This window comes from Notolepis coatsorum, assembly GCF_963971535.1.
Source record: "Notolepis coatsorum genome assembly, chromosome: 1".
NCBI lineage: Eukaryota > Metazoa > Chordata > Actinopteri > Aulopiformes > Paralepididae > Notolepis > Notolepis coatsorum.
In genome coordinates, this window is record NC_140165.1 from 126624342 (window position 1) to 126640569 (window position 16228).

The 16228-nt window shown below is 49.8% G+C and overlaps 2 protein-coding genes across 2 annotated transcripts in view; one reads left to right on the forward strand and one right to left on the reverse strand.

Moving 5' to 3' along the window:
- pi4kab (phosphatidylinositol 4-kinase, catalytic, alpha b) overlaps positions 1-16228 on the reverse strand; it is a 121338-nt gene that overhangs the window by 74246 nt on the left and 30864 nt on the right. Inside the window, exons 16-24 of the mRNA XM_084307327.1 lie at positions 9007-9102; positions 8611-8794; positions 8425-8528; positions 7768-7936; positions 7629-7679; positions 1420-1528; positions 414-550; positions 153-286; positions 35-59 (exon numbers count right to left, since the gene is read on the reverse strand). Of these exons, the coding sequence (XP_084163453.1) occupies positions 35-59; positions 153-286; positions 414-550; positions 1420-1528; positions 7629-7679; positions 7768-7936; positions 8425-8528; positions 8611-8794; positions 9007-9102 (1009 nt within the window). The remainder of the gene's footprint in view (positions 1-34; positions 60-152; positions 287-413; positions 551-1419; positions 1529-7628; positions 7680-7767; positions 7937-8424; positions 8529-8610; positions 8795-9006; positions 9103-16228) is intronic.
- On the forward strand, positions 2287-6640 carry serpind1 (serpin peptidase inhibitor, clade D (heparin cofactor), member 1; the record flags this gene model as incomplete). Its single annotated transcript, XM_084314298.1, has 6 exons — positions 2287-2555; positions 2711-3354; positions 4512-4660; positions 5069-5193; positions 5872-6016; positions 6449-6640. The coding sequence occupies 6 exons, from the start codon at positions 2287-2289 to the stop codon at positions 6638-6640; spliced, it is 1524 nt and encodes a 507-aa protein (XP_084170424.1).

Genomic DNA, 16228 nt, shown 5'->3' on the forward strand with positions numbered 1-16228 from the left:
AACACATTGATACTAACTCCTATCGCTATAATACAATGCTAGAGGGGTGATCTCTATTTCTCATATAGAAAAAGGTGGTTTAGGTGAGTTTAGTTTACCCTCCACAACACGTGGTACAGTATATTCAGAATATTATGTCAGAAAAGGCTAACCTCATGTATTCTAATCTGTAGACTGAGAGTAGGTACGTGGACATAGCAAAGTCCAGCTTGTTGATGAGTGCGGAGCCTTCTGGGGACGGGTCCAGGAGGTTGATGATGGTGGAGCGCAGTTCGCTCAACTCCGCCTTGAGGACACACACACACGTGTACAACGCACACAACTCTCAACTCATACTTGCTAGTCATGACATAATGCATTCCAAGTGTACGTCACAGGCGTGTGTGTGTGTGTGTGTGTGTGTGTGCACATACCGGTGTTACTGTGTCATTTTTGAGGGCAGAGTTATACTGCAACTCTGAGCGAAGAGGTTCTCCACTGGGGAAGGTGAGGAGGGGGGACTTGGTTGCAATCTCACACACCCCCTCATACCACTCCTCTGGCCAAAGCCCTGAGAGAGAGAGAGCGAGAGCAAGAGGGAGAGAGAGAGAGAGAGAAAACAGACAACAATTAAAAGTTACAGCTTTTTTTCCTTTTCAACAAGTTAATATATACAGTAGGTCTTTGAGGTCCCCTAAACATGTCTTTTAAGTGTTTAACTTAGATTGTGCATTCTAGCTGCCTCTATACCCCTCTGTTTCAGCCCTGTTCTCAACGTGCCATTTCTGTGCCTGTAACCAGCAAGCTGCTTTTATCTTACAAATACGATAATTATTGTATTATCTAGCAGTGGTGCACGAACCTGTACCATCAAACGAAATTCAAATCAAACTATCAGACTAGACATTGCAGATCAAATATGACTCAAGATCCAGCAATAGCATAACAATCTTTTACATTTAGAAATGTTGTCAGAAAAATATTTTAGGTTCAACTAGGTAGAAAAGAGAAGATTTTTACGAGCGATCCGCCGTCTTGCACACGCGCATTTGATCAAGATCTCTTCACACGCACATACAAGGTCTCACTAACTACGGCGATTGTGGCTGCGATTCTGAATGGCTTGTTTCAAGAGGGACGGTCGAACTGCAGAAAAGGCACAATGCACATATTTAAAATAGTCTCATTCTTTAAAAACAATGCAAAACACTGGAAAAGACCATTTTCACAATAGGTCCCCTTTAAATTCGATACTATGTATATATATATATATATATATATATATAACATTCATGAGAGACTATTGCATTGTTATGACCAATACCAAACATTGTCACATCATGAAAGACATGTGGTATTTAAACTTTATTGATTCTTAAGTCATGCCTCGGGGTTAGAGTCAGGGTTAGGACCTTCCTGTTCTTTCATCCCATTGTTTACCTGATCCCTCCACAGCGAAGCCCATCACCACAGAGTACAACCAGAAGTCCCGGAACAGCTTCTGGAGGCGGGGCTTGGCTTCTTTGATCGGTGGCAACCGGCGGGTCAGCTGGGAATCGGAGGAAGAGAAGAAGAGGAGAAGGTGAACAAGGCAGATACGGCTGGTGAACAGCAAAGATGTTTTTATTTAGTATGTCCAGTGTGTTCCTAGAGAAAGAGTGACATGCTTTTATCAGAGTTTGTGTTTTAATCAAATAAATCGAATGATCCGATAGTATGACCAATACCCATTTTGACAGTAAACCAAAGCTAAAATGTTCCGGGGGAGATGAAGGGAGTTGTGAAGAGGTTAAAGATTCCAGTTAGTCACAGCGCTCTCTGTCCTGTTGTTTGATCTGGGCCTATTTGTTCAGCAGGAGCCCACATCAAAGTTCAGCCGTGGTGTTTCACTCCCTGCTCAGACCGACACACGCTTCCCGTCCGCAGCGAGCGTCAACAGGTAAGCAGTTCCACAGACAATAAACAGCCATAAAAGGATGAAATCTGTCGAGATAAAGACGGGGCGTTGGAATCCAGACGTAACCCTCGAGACGAAATGGTTTATTAAGAGTTCTCAGAACTTTTTTCCAAGTATGATTAAGTATGTTTTTCCACTGATCGTGTGCTAATGTAACTCTAGAGTCTAGACAAAGAAAAACCTCCAATCAATTAAATCTACCACATTCTAGAAGCTGACCTAAATATCCAAGTTACGTAACCATTCCAGATCAGCCTGGTCAGTCTGATGTGTCTTAGTTCTCTCTCTCTCTCTCTCTCTCTCTCTCTCTCTCTCTCTCTCTTCATTTACATCTCCAATATTCCTTCAGGATGTGGGTTATCACAGTGATCACAACGGCCTGCCTGCTGGTCAGCCCGGCCCTGGCTGGCATCAAGGAGCTGGGGTCTCACTTCCTCGAGCCTAGTCCTGCCCCGGACCCCCGAGGCTTGGGTCAGGGAGGGGCCGCAGACCCGGAGGAGCTCCCCGAGGACTTCCACAGAGAGAACACCATCACTAGCGACCTTCCTTTCGACGGCTTTGAGGATAACGACTACATTGATTTTGACATGATCCTGGCTGAAGGCACCGATGACTACATGTAAGTAGTAAACAACAACGACACACTAGATGGTCATTAACGACGGATCTAAAAACACCATGCGTATATCCACTTCCTAATATAAAAACAAAATACCGTTTGAGATTTAGCCCAGTGTATTGGTGGTGGATGACTAGCTTGTGAACTCCTTTCAGTGAAGGGGATGAGATCGACGAGATCGCCACGCCCGCCCCGGACATCGACATCTTTGCCGAGCCTTCTGACCCTAAGATCCGCCGGGCCAGACTCCTGCGGCTGTTCCACGGCCGCTCGCGCCTCCAGCGGATCAACATCGTGAACGCCCACTTTGGATTCAACCTCTATCGGAGTATACGCAACGACGTCAATCAGACCGACAACATCCTCCTGGCACCCGCCGGAATCTCCATCGCCATGGGGATGATATCACTGGGGGCGGGGCACGCGACCCACGATCAGCTCTACAAAGCCATGGGGTTTGCCGAATTTGTCAACGCCAGCCATCACTACGACAACTCCACCGTGCACAAGCTCTTCAGGAAGCTGACGCACAGGCTCTTCCGGAGGAACTTTGGCTACACGCTGCGCTCGGTGAACGATCTCTACGTGAAGCGGGAGGTCTCGGTGAGCGACGCGTTCCGCGCGGGGACAAAGGCTTACTATTTTGCAGAGCCTCAGTCCGTGGACTTCAGGGAGCCCGCCTTCCTGGCCAAGGCCAACCGTCGCATCTTGAAGCTGACCAAAGGGCTCATCAAGGAACCCCTGAAGAGCGTGGACCCGAACATGGTGCTGATGCTGCTCAACTACCTCTACTTCAAAGGTAAGCTCACTTCGTTGGAAAAGCTTTAATAAAAGGTGCAAAATATCACAAACGTTTTGCCACAACAGTGTCTTCTACAGAGTAAACTCAGTTTCTGCACCTAATTAAAGTGTTTCTAAAGATGATCCGTGTCCTCCAGTGCCTTTTTTTTTTTTTTTTTACCTTTCTCCTCCTTTTCCTGTATTTTTCTCCCATCCCAATTTAGTCGTTATGCCAATTCCCCCCTCCCCTTCCTGGTTGTTGCGCGCATTTGCCCCCCCCCCCCCCCCACTTGCCGGTCTAGGGAGGGTTGATAGATACTATCACATGTCCCCCTCCGATACATGTGGAGTCAGCCAGCCGCTTCTTTTCACCTGACAGCGAGGACTCTCACTGGGGAAGTGTAACGTGTGGGAGGCTCACACACAGGATACACACCCCGCCGGCTTCCCACCCGCTGACACTGCCAATTGGTTAGTATGGACGACCGACCAAGCCGGAGGTACCGCTGACAGCTGGATTCGATACCAGCGTCTCTGCCGTGGTAGGCAGGCGCTTAGTCCGCTGCGCTACCCAGCCGCCCCCAGTGCCTTACCTTTTTTTTTTTTTTTTTTTTTTTTTTCCCCTCCTTTTTCCGATTTTCTCCCATCCCACTGTTAGTCGTTATGCCAATTCCAAACCCCCTTCCTGGTTGTTGCGCACTTTCCCCTACTGTTGGTCCGAGAGGCCGGAGACCGTCACATGCTTTCCTCCGACGCATGTGCAGCCAGCCGGCAGCCAGCCTGGCCGCGCAGATTCTCAGTGTAACGTGTGGGAGGCCGCACTACCTCTCTCCAGAGCCTACCTTCGCTGAGCAAGCGCCCCGACCGAACTGTAGGGGTCGCTGTCCACAACGCCCAGGACCCACCCACGGCTCCCCTCCCCCCTAACTCAGCCAAAACGAGTTAGTATAGCGATCAGCCCGAGCCAAGGCAATGCTGACTCTCCGGGAGTCGAGACCGCAGCCTCTTGCATTGGTGACGAGCACAATCTCCGCTACGCCACCTGACCGCCAGTGCCTTAACTTTTTGATTTCTGCACCTTTCATTTGAAACTGGACTGATTTGAGTTTCACCATCAGAGGGAACAGAGCAGCCAGTAAATGCAGAGGTAGAAACTGATTTGTTTATCTAAAATAGGCACGTGGGAGCAGAAGTTCCCAAAAGAAATGACTTACTACCGGAACTTCCGTGTGACGGAGAAGACAAACGTACGTGTGCCGATGATGACGAACAAGGGGAACTACCTGGCCGCAGCCGACCATGATCTAGACTGTGACATCCTACAGGTGGGTGGTCTGTCTCACACCATCGGAGTCCCGACTCCTTCTTTCAAGTGACCATTTCACTGTGACCTCACAGGAAATAAACATAGTACTCATGATAAACGTTAAATTAACCCTCGAGAATAACCACGTTAAGACATTTTTGACATTTTCTTATGGACAGCCCATAAATTTGCAGTTGTAATATCGATCCAAATCGCTAGGAGTGTGAATGCCATACAAATTTAAAAAAAATAAATAAAAAAAGGAATTCAATTGATCAAATCCCACCCACCTTTCTTGACCCTCCATCATAGGATCACAACAGAAGGAGGATCAAGAAAAGGGGGCAGGGTTTGAGACGGGTCAATTGCGCCAAATATGATGATGGATAACTAATAAAGTAATGACGTAACCATCCTTCGATCTCAGCTCCCCTACAGAGGAAACATCAGCATGCTCATCGCCCTGCCCAGGAAGATCTCAGGCATGAGGGCCTTGGAGCAGGACATCTCCCCGACAGTAGTCAGCAAGTGGCTCGACAACATGACAAACAGGTCAGCAACACATCACCTGCACTCATCAGCTATGAAAGCTTTAAAAAACAAGTGCACATTTACAGGGAGGGTTGTGTTGAGTTGTGGCAGAGCGGGTGGATGATGAAACCTGGCTGGCAGCTTGGCCAACTCTGTGACAGAGGAAGTGATCACGCCAACCAATCCCTCCAGAGAATCTAATTATAACACACAATATATTCTGAAAGAAAGCTACCGTGGGTTAGAGGCCCAACCCATGACTGCAGTATCGCCCACGACTGGCTTTGTTCACAGTAGCGATTTATTGGATTGAAGATATCATTTTTTACTCTGAAATGTATTGGCTGAGCCTATGATACAAGGACTGATGGCATGTGACTGATGCAGTAAAAGGTTTGGTAAATGTTGGTAATGTTTGTAAACATTCCAGTGAAATGTTTATATGATATGATGATATGATAATAATATGATAATATGATGGGTGAAGAAAGTTCTCAACCTTATTTTCCATCTTGGAGAAGATAGTGAATATAGCCAACGTTAACATACTTGTCCAATAGATTCCATATTATTGCTTTAAGAAGTATGTCTAATGAAGGTGAAAGCACTGCAATGATGACACATAATGGAGAGATAGAACATAGTGAGAAGAGATGTAAATCTAAAATGGCTGGGTTTCGTTTTCGCTCTCTACTCCAGGACTCGTGAGATTGTATTCCCCAAGTTTAAACTGGAGCAGACTTATGACCTGATTGACAACCTGAAGGAGATGGGCCTCACGGACTTGTTTCAGGATAACGGAGACTTCAGTGGGATGACCTCAGAAAAGATCGCCATTAACTGGGTAAGCAAGCAAATCAATATACTAAACCCATCCACCACAGCCAATAGAATGACCGCCCCATGAGTCATTCAGCAATCTGGATCACCATCTGGATCACATGTCACATGAGCTTTCTGTAAAGCCAATTTTCTTTTTTTTATCTAACCTTTATTTAACCAGGTTAGTCCAACTGAGACTTCCAAACAGACACCTGGCCAAAAGGGGCAGCAGTAAATATAGTTCCAGACACAACATAAAAGTTGCACCAAGACAACAGTCGATTGCTAAAAGTGCAAATCCAACAAAAGGAAGAATACAATCACATTAACAATTAAAGCATTTGCCATTACCAATAGACTTTAGATTAAATGTCATAGAATTCCAATTCCATTCATTTCTCTAGCGACTAAACGTTGGCCTATGGTCCTAACGGCTGCTTTCCCTTCCTCCCAGCTGAAGCACCAGGGAACCATCACGGTGAACGAGGAGGGAACCGAGGCGGCGTCACTGACCCAGGTGGGTTTCATGCCTCTCTCCTCTCAGATCCGCTTCGTCGTGGACCACCCCTTCCTCTTCCTCATCTACGAGCATCGCACAGACTGCCTGGTCTTCATGGGCCGGGTGGCCGACCCCTCGCAGACCTAAACTGGATCCCCTGCTGTGACCGCTTACCAACCACCTTAGTCGTCGTTAGACGATCTCTGTGTTTGTGTATAGATCTTTCAACTAGGTTAAAAAATGTTTCCGGTAGTTTTGAGACAGTCATTGACTCTTATTTTGTACATAAACTGTACATCAAGCGTTATGCATGTAGAGCCTTGTGCACTTAGCCTTATGGGGCTTTTTTGTGAGTCAACGAATGCACTGTATTTGCTGTCTGTTAATGTTCCATCACACTGAGGCCAGTGGATCAAAGTGTACAAAAATACTGATGTTTCGTAGTTGTCAAAACACTAATGCAATACTGTCTGACCCTGTGATCAATGAGAGAATATGTAGGGACATAAATTACACAAGAAGCCAAAAGAGACTTTTGTTTTTGTTTTGTTTGGAAACTGAAAATTACTATTTTCATAATATCATTGAGCAGATGTTACTGGCTGTATGTATTGAAAAGTATCACAAAACTGTACAAAATCTTTAAAAGGCTAATGTTCCTACAAAATGTGTTGGCGTGAAATTATTCTAATAAAAGAAAAAGGGTAAAAAGAACAAACAAACAAACTCAGCGGCAACTCGACGCTACCGATGCCGTGTGACGTAGCGAGCAGGGTAAATATTGTCTGTAGAGTTAAATACTAACCACACCAGCTCTGGTTTACTGCTAACCAGCTCAGATTCTCACGTAGGATATCCAACAATATTCCACCCATGTAAGACATACAACTTGAAGCTCTGACACTTATAAGTGGACCGTCCTTGACTAAAGGAAGTCTAAATCAACTAATGCCTCGTCTCCACTAGCCAGGGTTTAGCCATGCTGTGGCCTGCCTGGCCTCCATCATCTTTAGAACCTGGCCAAACCTGGTCGTAAAAAATCGACTAACAAAGTCTCGCTCGACTAAGACCAAAGCAACCGGTTAATGGACTATGAGGGGGGCAGCCTTTAGCATAAATAATAACACATACTTACCACAGCTATGACCGGAATGAGGACCCCGAGGTTTCCAGCACTACTGGACGCCTGAAGGGAGATAAGGACAGATGGTGACGACCTGTAATTACTGCAGTGGTTTTCTTGTTGCGCTTGGTGTGTGTGCTCTTACGTGTACCTTAAGTGCGGGGCCCTTGTCTGGGGCCCTCTCGCTGGCTCTCTTGCCCTCGAGGCCCAGCTGAACAAACAGTTCCAGTAAATTGACCATCAGGTCATCCACTAGTGACTCCCCCTGCAGGTTGGCTGCGATGTTGGCCAGGGCATTTATCACAGCCAGAGAGCAGTGTCTGAGAGGAGAAACCACATCAATTCATGTCATTTCATTTCACCTTTATTTTAGTACCCAGAAGACACATTGAGGGAAGGGCCAAAAAAAACCATTCACAATCACAAAAGGTTATTCCTGTTGATTATTCGATCAGGTCCCTGAATCTCTTGAACGTGCAAAGTCCCAATCACAGCAAACGTTCAAAACCCATTCAAACATTACAGCATGCATTCAGAAGACAATCATGATATCAACAATCAACAGACACACACAACACACACCGTCGATTAATCAATTTGTTGATTTGATCAACAAATCTGTAAAGAAATAGGTTTTAGGTTTTCCACATGCGATCGTGCAGTTTTAAGTACCACTTAAAATCTTGTAATTACCAGCGAATCGACCAACATAGTCTTGCTATATACTGTACACACAACTAAGACCAAACTGACCGATTAATGGACTACAGTAGTAATGATTCTCTATTAAGGTAACATCAGTCCTGACCTGTAGCCATGGTCTCTATAGTCTTTGGTGGCCGAGTAGACGACAGAGCTGGCTTTCACACTGATCTGCTGAAACAGGTTCCACACCTCCTGGTAGATGTATTGCTGCAGAGGAGGAATGCAGGGAGACAGTAAGACGTGTGCATGTGTATGTGTGTGTTTATACTTGCGTGAATGTGTGACATACATTTCCCGTGATGACCATGCAGCCAAGCTGGTCGATGATGAGGACGTCCAGCTGGGAGGGCGGCTGGCAGAACTTCTGCTGGAGGATCTGCAGGATGGGCTCCATGACTTTAGGCGTGTCTCTCAGAGCCACAGAGATGTGGCCCAGCGCTCTGATCGTGTGGTCTGGGATCAGGTGGGCATCCCTGGGAGGGGGGACAAATTGATTGGGTTGGAATAGATGTCAATCATTGTCACAGACTGGCTGGTGTGAGCACAGTGTCGAGCACAACAGAGGACTGTGGTCATGCAAGACATGAACTATGTAACCTGAGTTATGTCTGATATTATGGTGGGCCAACAATCTACTGTATGTCTCTGCACCGTATAACCACTATCATCCGGAAATGCTGCTCACTTGTCATTCTCCTGTGAAATGTAGAGACGGTTGGACAGGCTGGACAGGAAGGCCTCCACTATGACAGGGTCCATGGTGAGACCAGCCTTAAGACACCTGAGAGGAGGGAAGGAGAAACACAGATAGATAAAGAAAAACGTTGATTTCCATGAATAAATAAAGACTTAACTGGAAGCAGAGCATCTGTTAATGTTAAGATGACCAAGTAGTTTTAACTGGAAGCAGAGCATCACTGTTAAAGTAGTTTTAACTGGAAGCAGAGCATCACTGTTAATGTTAAGATGACCAAGTAGCTTTAACTGAAAGCAGAGCATCACTGTTAATGTTAAGATGACCAAGTAGCTTTAACTGGAAGCAGAGCATCTGTTAATGTTAAGATGACCAAGTAGCTTTAACGTTAGGTTATAACTATAACCAAGTTCTGTTAGTAATGGTGACGCTCGGCGTCACTCACGCACTGTACCTCGCTTGTGCACGCGCACTGAATAAAATTCCACAATGTACCTTTATCCCAATATTCGTCTGACCACACCCCTCATCAGCTTACCTTCATAAGCAGGTGTGTGGCCACCTACTCGCCTCCTTCCCAAGCTTTCACCACAAGGTGAGATCAAGGGCTGCAGCGGCGTCGGACGCCGAGCGTCACCATTACTAACAGAACTTGGTTATAGTTATAACCTAACGTTCTGTATCGTAACGGCTCTCGCTCGGCGTCACTCACGCACAAGGGAGGCCGAGCGAGAGCCATCGGCCGACAAATATACCCCGCTGAGGCGCCCCCACAACCATCAGATCAGGGAGGACCGAGCCCCCCCGACCCCCCCTAATGGAGGGCACCCCCCCTATTGGGGGATCACGGGAGGGCGACGGACCCGACCGTGCGAAGAGGCACTCAAGCAACTCAACGCACAGGGTGAGCAGACCGTGGCCTGACCCCACGACTACACACACGCACAACCCGCATGCCACCCGGGAACGAACGGAAGGAATGACCTCGTTACTGCCCCCAGAAATCACGGGGTCAAGAGCAAACCCAACCCTGTGGCAAGGCCGTAGCAGCGGAGCGCAAAGGAAGACCCAGACCCACCAAAGGGACTGGACCCCCCGGAAAACGGGGGCCCGGAGAAGTCCATGATGCCAGCATCAAGACCCCACCAGGTGGTCACCTAGTGACCCCGCCCCCCACATCGCCAGCGTATTCGGACAAAGGCCCCTCACAAGAGCGGGCCCTGTCCCCCCAATAGCACACCGCCTGGCACACTGACCCTGCAGGACAGGCAGCCAGCATGGTCGTAAGAACCAAAGGCTTACCACGGAAGCAGGCAGCGCACCGGGGAAAACCAGGCAACAGGCTGTAACCCGAGCCTGGAGTACTGCGGACGAGACAGGCGCCAGAGGGGTCAGCTGAAACAGCCGCCCTGGAGGAAGGGGCGTATGCTGGCGTTGTTGACCACCATGACAAAGCCTCCCTCAATGAGGCAGCGAAGGCTGACACGATTGGCAGACGTCATGAACGTGCAGGGGCACACTCAACCGGGCAACCCGGGAGTTGACACTGCACCAACACACCAGAGAACCAACCACCCAGACGTTACCCTATGCGGTGGTTGGTCCCATAACCCCTCAAGAAAAAACTCCAAAACGTACCTGCGGGCACTACCGCAGTACAAGTGTTTTAGTTTCCAACAGGGTTATCCCAGGCCTACGGGTCGACGAAACATTACTTCGGACCGGGCCCGGCGATACGGGGAGCACAGGATCCCCCGAGGAGGTCGAAGACCACCCCAACAGGCCCCTCTTCGCCATGCGTAAGAGAAGAGCGAAAAGAATGGAGAACCAGCCCCAATCACCCCGTACTTGGTATTCCCAGGAGGTCTCCCAACCAAGTACTAACCAAGACCAACCTGCGTAGCGGCCGAGATCTGACGAGATCGGGCGTGTACAGGTTGGCACGGCCGTAAGCCATTACGACAGTGCAGAGTACTATGTACCCACAAGGGTCTCCATAGCGCCTAACCCTGTGACACCCGGACCGACCTGGCATTTCTCCCCCTGGAAAAAGCCCAAGTCCCTCAGGGTACCAGAACAGCAGATCTGCATCCCTGGCGGACAACGGGTTTAACTGATCCGGACCAGCGTGACCAGAACCAGTCCTGTGGCCTAACCACGCCGACATGCCAACTCCAGGAGAAGGGGCAGATATGCGTGTTGATCCTAAACATGAAAAGAAGGCGCCACCCAGACGTTCGGTGCGAACCGCGCCCGGTGGCCCACCCCCAGGGCGTGAGACCCTTCTACGTATGTTCAGATCCATTCCGTCACCATCCCCCGATATGAACGAGAATCCGTCGACAACCAACATAGGTCGTCGGAAGAGGAAAAAACCCCATCCCAGTTGCTTTATAAAAACGCTGTTTTAACCCCAAGCAACCAAGGCGCGCCAGTCAGTTGCTTGATATTCAACAGAACACCCTGAGCTAGCACTATGTGTGCGTCGGGCATATCCACATCAATAAACAGGCTATTTAGACCTTTCATTGAATCCCCAAGGCGCCCAGGGGAACGACAAGAGGGGTGTGATGCTTCCTAACCCCAACTCTTTTTAATAACAAAGAAAGAAGCATCAACAGCATAAAACCCAAGCTGCACAGCCGGGAGTAAAAACTGTTTACATTTTTACATCCAGTCACCCCTTACTTAGAGGGTTTAGACCGAAATTCCCCAGAAAGCCTTCCCACATGAGTCGTAGTATGAAAAAGATATGTCAACTGTGAGTCACGTGACCAACTGACTCAAGTTTACACATAAAATCGAGCGTAGCAGACCCGTAAGCCCTACGCTCTAACCCGACACTTTAACACCACATACCTTACGTAAAGATCTAACTCACGGAAGCAGTCGTCATAGCAATGTATATGCTATGACGGGGGGAAACCCCGCACACGACTCCTGTTTGTAATAGGAGCCGTGTCAGGACAACCCTTCCCCCCCCCCTCCCCCGCCAAGTCGTTGAACGGCTCGGCCCTGACTGGCTCAACAGGAAATGAGAAAAAATCCCCTTGACCAATCAAGTGGGAAGGAGGAGTTTATTCGGCACCCCCTCACAAAAAAACCTTTTTCCCTACACACAATAACAACTGTAGCATTTTGAGACCTTTGGTAGAACGCTAATGTATAGCGTAAGCTAATACAATGCCCGCTACCCACAGACTGTGAACAGGATTTATAACAAAACCAAGTCGTGTGTGTGTGAATCCTACACCCGCTTTCTATGTTGTACATGGAAAAAACACTGACAGAGAGTATAACGGCTAGGCCGTGGAACGTGTGTATACGAGTATTACTGCAACTAACACAACAGTGTTGTGGATCAACATTACTTTGCTTAAGCAATAGATCATACAACCAGCTTCTACCTGCATGTGGAGCGTCAGGCTAAGATAGAACCTTTCTATGACTGAGTGTATGCTTGCAGACCTTGCTTAATCTCATAACACGAACGTGACTTATCCCTCAACGTAACAATGCAGATTCACATTTCGCAACCTCATCATATGTATTGTTGAAGAAACACAGTTTGTTTGGCCAAATAATACAGTCCCCCTTTAAGAGGACTTTTTATTTATTTAGGCACAAAATTATCATGAGGGCCGGGGAGGGTATAGAGGGGACCACAGGGGGAAAAAGTCACTCAGCGGCGTCTGCTGCCTCGAGCCGCTCGGGTTTTGCCACCCCGAGAAGCCCCGGAGGGACGGTAGTTAATCGGCTGCTGGTCTCGTCGTTCCCTACCGTCTCCTCCGGTCGTGGATGGGCCGGCGACAGCAGAATCGCCGTCTCTCCTCCTGGCCTTCTTGGACGGGCCAGCAGTGGCGGCGGAGGCAGTGGTAGGCACGGCGGAGGGAGCTTGACGTCGTGGAAGCCTTCTGACTCCACCGGCAAGGACGGGAGGCGGAAAATGGGGTTGGAGAACGGATCTCTCCTCTGCCATCTCTCTGCACATTGAGGTCATCAGCTGCAGGGCCTTCCCGAATAGTCCAGCATCGGAGAGGTTGGCCGTCAGAAGAGGGGCTCTCTTCTTCTCTGGCACTCGAGCCTGCTCCAGCCAAAGGTGGCGCTGGATCAGGGTAGCCAGGGCGCGCACTTTCCCAGAGGCTATGGCCAGCACCTGGGTAAGATGCAGTACAGCTCCTGCCGCCTGGATGATCTGATCGCGTTGCACCTCGGTCAGATCCGTGCCGCCCATCATTATCCCCGATACAAATCTAGCCAGCTGCACGATGTTAGAAGCAGCAGCCAGCGACTGTACCAGCGACAAATGACTGGTCACCCCAATATGCCAATCGCCTAGCCGATTTTCCTTGGAGAACCGGCTTGCATAACGGCTCCCACACCACATCCGGACAGAGGAGAGCGGCCATCGGCCTATCAAGCCGTGGCACGCCCTCTCTCATACCTTCGACCAACCCCGCCACCCGCGTAACTGGTACGTAGGCGGGGGTAAGTCCCATGATGTGAGACACCACCTGGCCCCGACGAACATAGGCCCCCATTGAGGGGAAAAATGGGTAGACAACGTCCACCCCTCTCACCGGGCGACGCTGCCAGAGATGACCTATGAGATCATCGGGGGCAGGAGCAGGCAATGGCTGCGGCAGCGGCACGCCGTTTGCAGCAGCAGCTACCGCCATGAGCTCGGGGAACAAAGCCTGCAGTTCCCCCTGCTGACCTTCCTCCACCGTACCTGCATCCCTCACATGCAGCAGGCTTCGACCGGTTGAGGAGCCACAGTCTGATGTGGCTGATAGCAGGGCATCCTGCCGATGAGGCCGAGGTGGTTCCCCGACATCCTCGAATAAGGCGCCCCAAGGAGACATTTCTCCCCCCTCCAGTGTTACCTGGACAGGAGGGATACTAGTCTCCACAGGGCCTTCAAACAAGAATCCGTCCGACTCTTCCATGTAATCCTCAGTTTCCATCGGGCATGCAGAGACCGACGCATCCTCGCTGGTCTCCAGCAATTCCCCAAACCCAGGACGTTCGCGCCTGCAGGACACCATCTTGCGACGTGAACGGGCAGACGTGAAAAGTTTGCGTCGCAAATCCTCCGGAACCAAAGGAACCGGCCGCTCACGAACGGACGATTCCCCGGAACCAGAGGAACCAGAGTCGGGATCAGGCCACCGCCAGGGCGGCGGCACCGATGCACCGGCTCCTCGGAGAGGCAAATTACCCATCGGCTGTCTCCTGGGCTGGGCTGGCAACCACAAAAGTGGCAGCAGCCCCGCACCAGCGCGCACGACAGAGGCGGGAATGGAGAACCGCTGGTGAAGAGTGGGTCTACTCTCCGAGGTAGACATTATGACTTAGATTTTCCTTTTTGAATAGTTACGAGAGAAAAATAAGCACAATGTAAACACGTCTCAACTTTCTTCAACTAGCAACACGTCAAGTGGGGATCTCCGAAGGCACTTCCTTGTGGTGAAAGCGAAGAAGGAGGCGAGTAGGTGGCCACACACCTGCTTATGAAGGTAAGCTGATGAGGGGTGTGGTCAGACGAATATTGGGATAAAGGTACATTGTGGAATTTTATTCAGTGCGCGTGCACAAGCGAGGTACAGTGCGTGAGTGACGCCGAGCGAGAGCCGTTACGATACAGAACTGGAAGCAGAGCATCTGTTAATGTTAAGATGACCAAGTAGCTTTAACTAGAAGCAGAGCATCACTGTTAATGTTAAGATGACCAAGTAGCTTTAACTGGAAGCAGACAGGTAGCTTTAACTGGAAGCAGACAAGTAGCTTTAACGTAAGGTTATGTATATAACCCAGTTCTGTTAGTTATGGTGCGCTCAGCACCTAGTTGCACTGTACTTCACTTCGTGCATAAACACTGAATAAAAAATTCCACCATGTACCTTTACATCCCAACATTCGTCTGACCACACCCCCTTCCGCTTACTTTCATAAGCAGGTGTGTGGTCACCTACTCGCCTCCTTCCCAAACTTTCACCACAAGGCGAGATCAATGGGCCGCAGCGGCGTCCTAGGTGCTGAGCGCACCATAACTAACAGAACTGGGTTATATACATAACCTTACATTCTGTATCGTTATGGCTTCGCTCAGCACCTAGTTGCACAACAGGGGCTGAGCGGGAGCCATAGCCCGACAAATGTACCCCGCTGAGGCCCCCCACAACCATCAGACCGGTGAGGACCGAGCCCCCCGACCCTCCCTAATGGAGGTTACCCCCCCTATTGGAGGTTCACGGGAGGGAGATGGATCCGACCGTGCGAAGAGGCACTCAAGCAACTCAACGCACAGGGTGAGCAGACCGTGGCTTGACCCCACGACTACACACACACACACACAACCCACATGCCACCCGGGAACGAACGAAAGGAACAACTTCGTTACTGCCCCCAAAATCACGGGGTCAAGAGGAACCCAACCCCGTGGCAAGGCCGTAGCAGCGGAGCGCGAAGGAAAACCCAGACCCACCGAAGGGACTGGATCCCCTGGAAAAAGGGGGCCCGGAGAGGTCAATGACGCCAGGCATCAAGACCCCACCAGGCGGTCACTTAGTGACACCGCCCCCCACATCGCCAGCGTATTCGGATAGGGCCCCTCCAAGAGCGGGCCATTTCCCCCCAATAGCACACCGCCTGGCACACTGACCCTGCAGAACAGGCAGTCAGCATGGCCGTAAGCACTCAAAAGGATAACCAACGGAAGCAGGCAGCACCGGGGAAACCAGGCAGCAGGCTGTAACCTGAGCCTGGAGCACTGCGGACGAGACAGGCGCCAAAGGAGTCAACTGAAACAGCCCCCCCGGCGGAAGGGGCGTATGCTGGCGTTGTTGATCACCATGACGAAGCCTCCATCAAAAAAAAACCACCCAGAGGGGTCGAGGCAGAGAAGGCTGACATGATTGGCAGACGTCATGAACGTGCAGGGGCACACTCAACTGGAGAACCCGGGAGTTGACACTGCTCCAACACACCAGGGAATCAACCACCCAGTTGTTACCATAGGCGGTGGTTGTTCCTATAACCCCTCAAGAAAAAAGGGGTTATCCCAGGTCTACGGTATCAACAAAACTTTACTTCGGACCGGGCCCGGCGGCTCGGGAAGCACACAGGGTTACCAGAGGAGGTCCAGAAGACCACCCCAACAGCCCTCTCCCCGCCATGCGCGAGAGAGGTGCGAAGAAGAGAACCAGCCCCT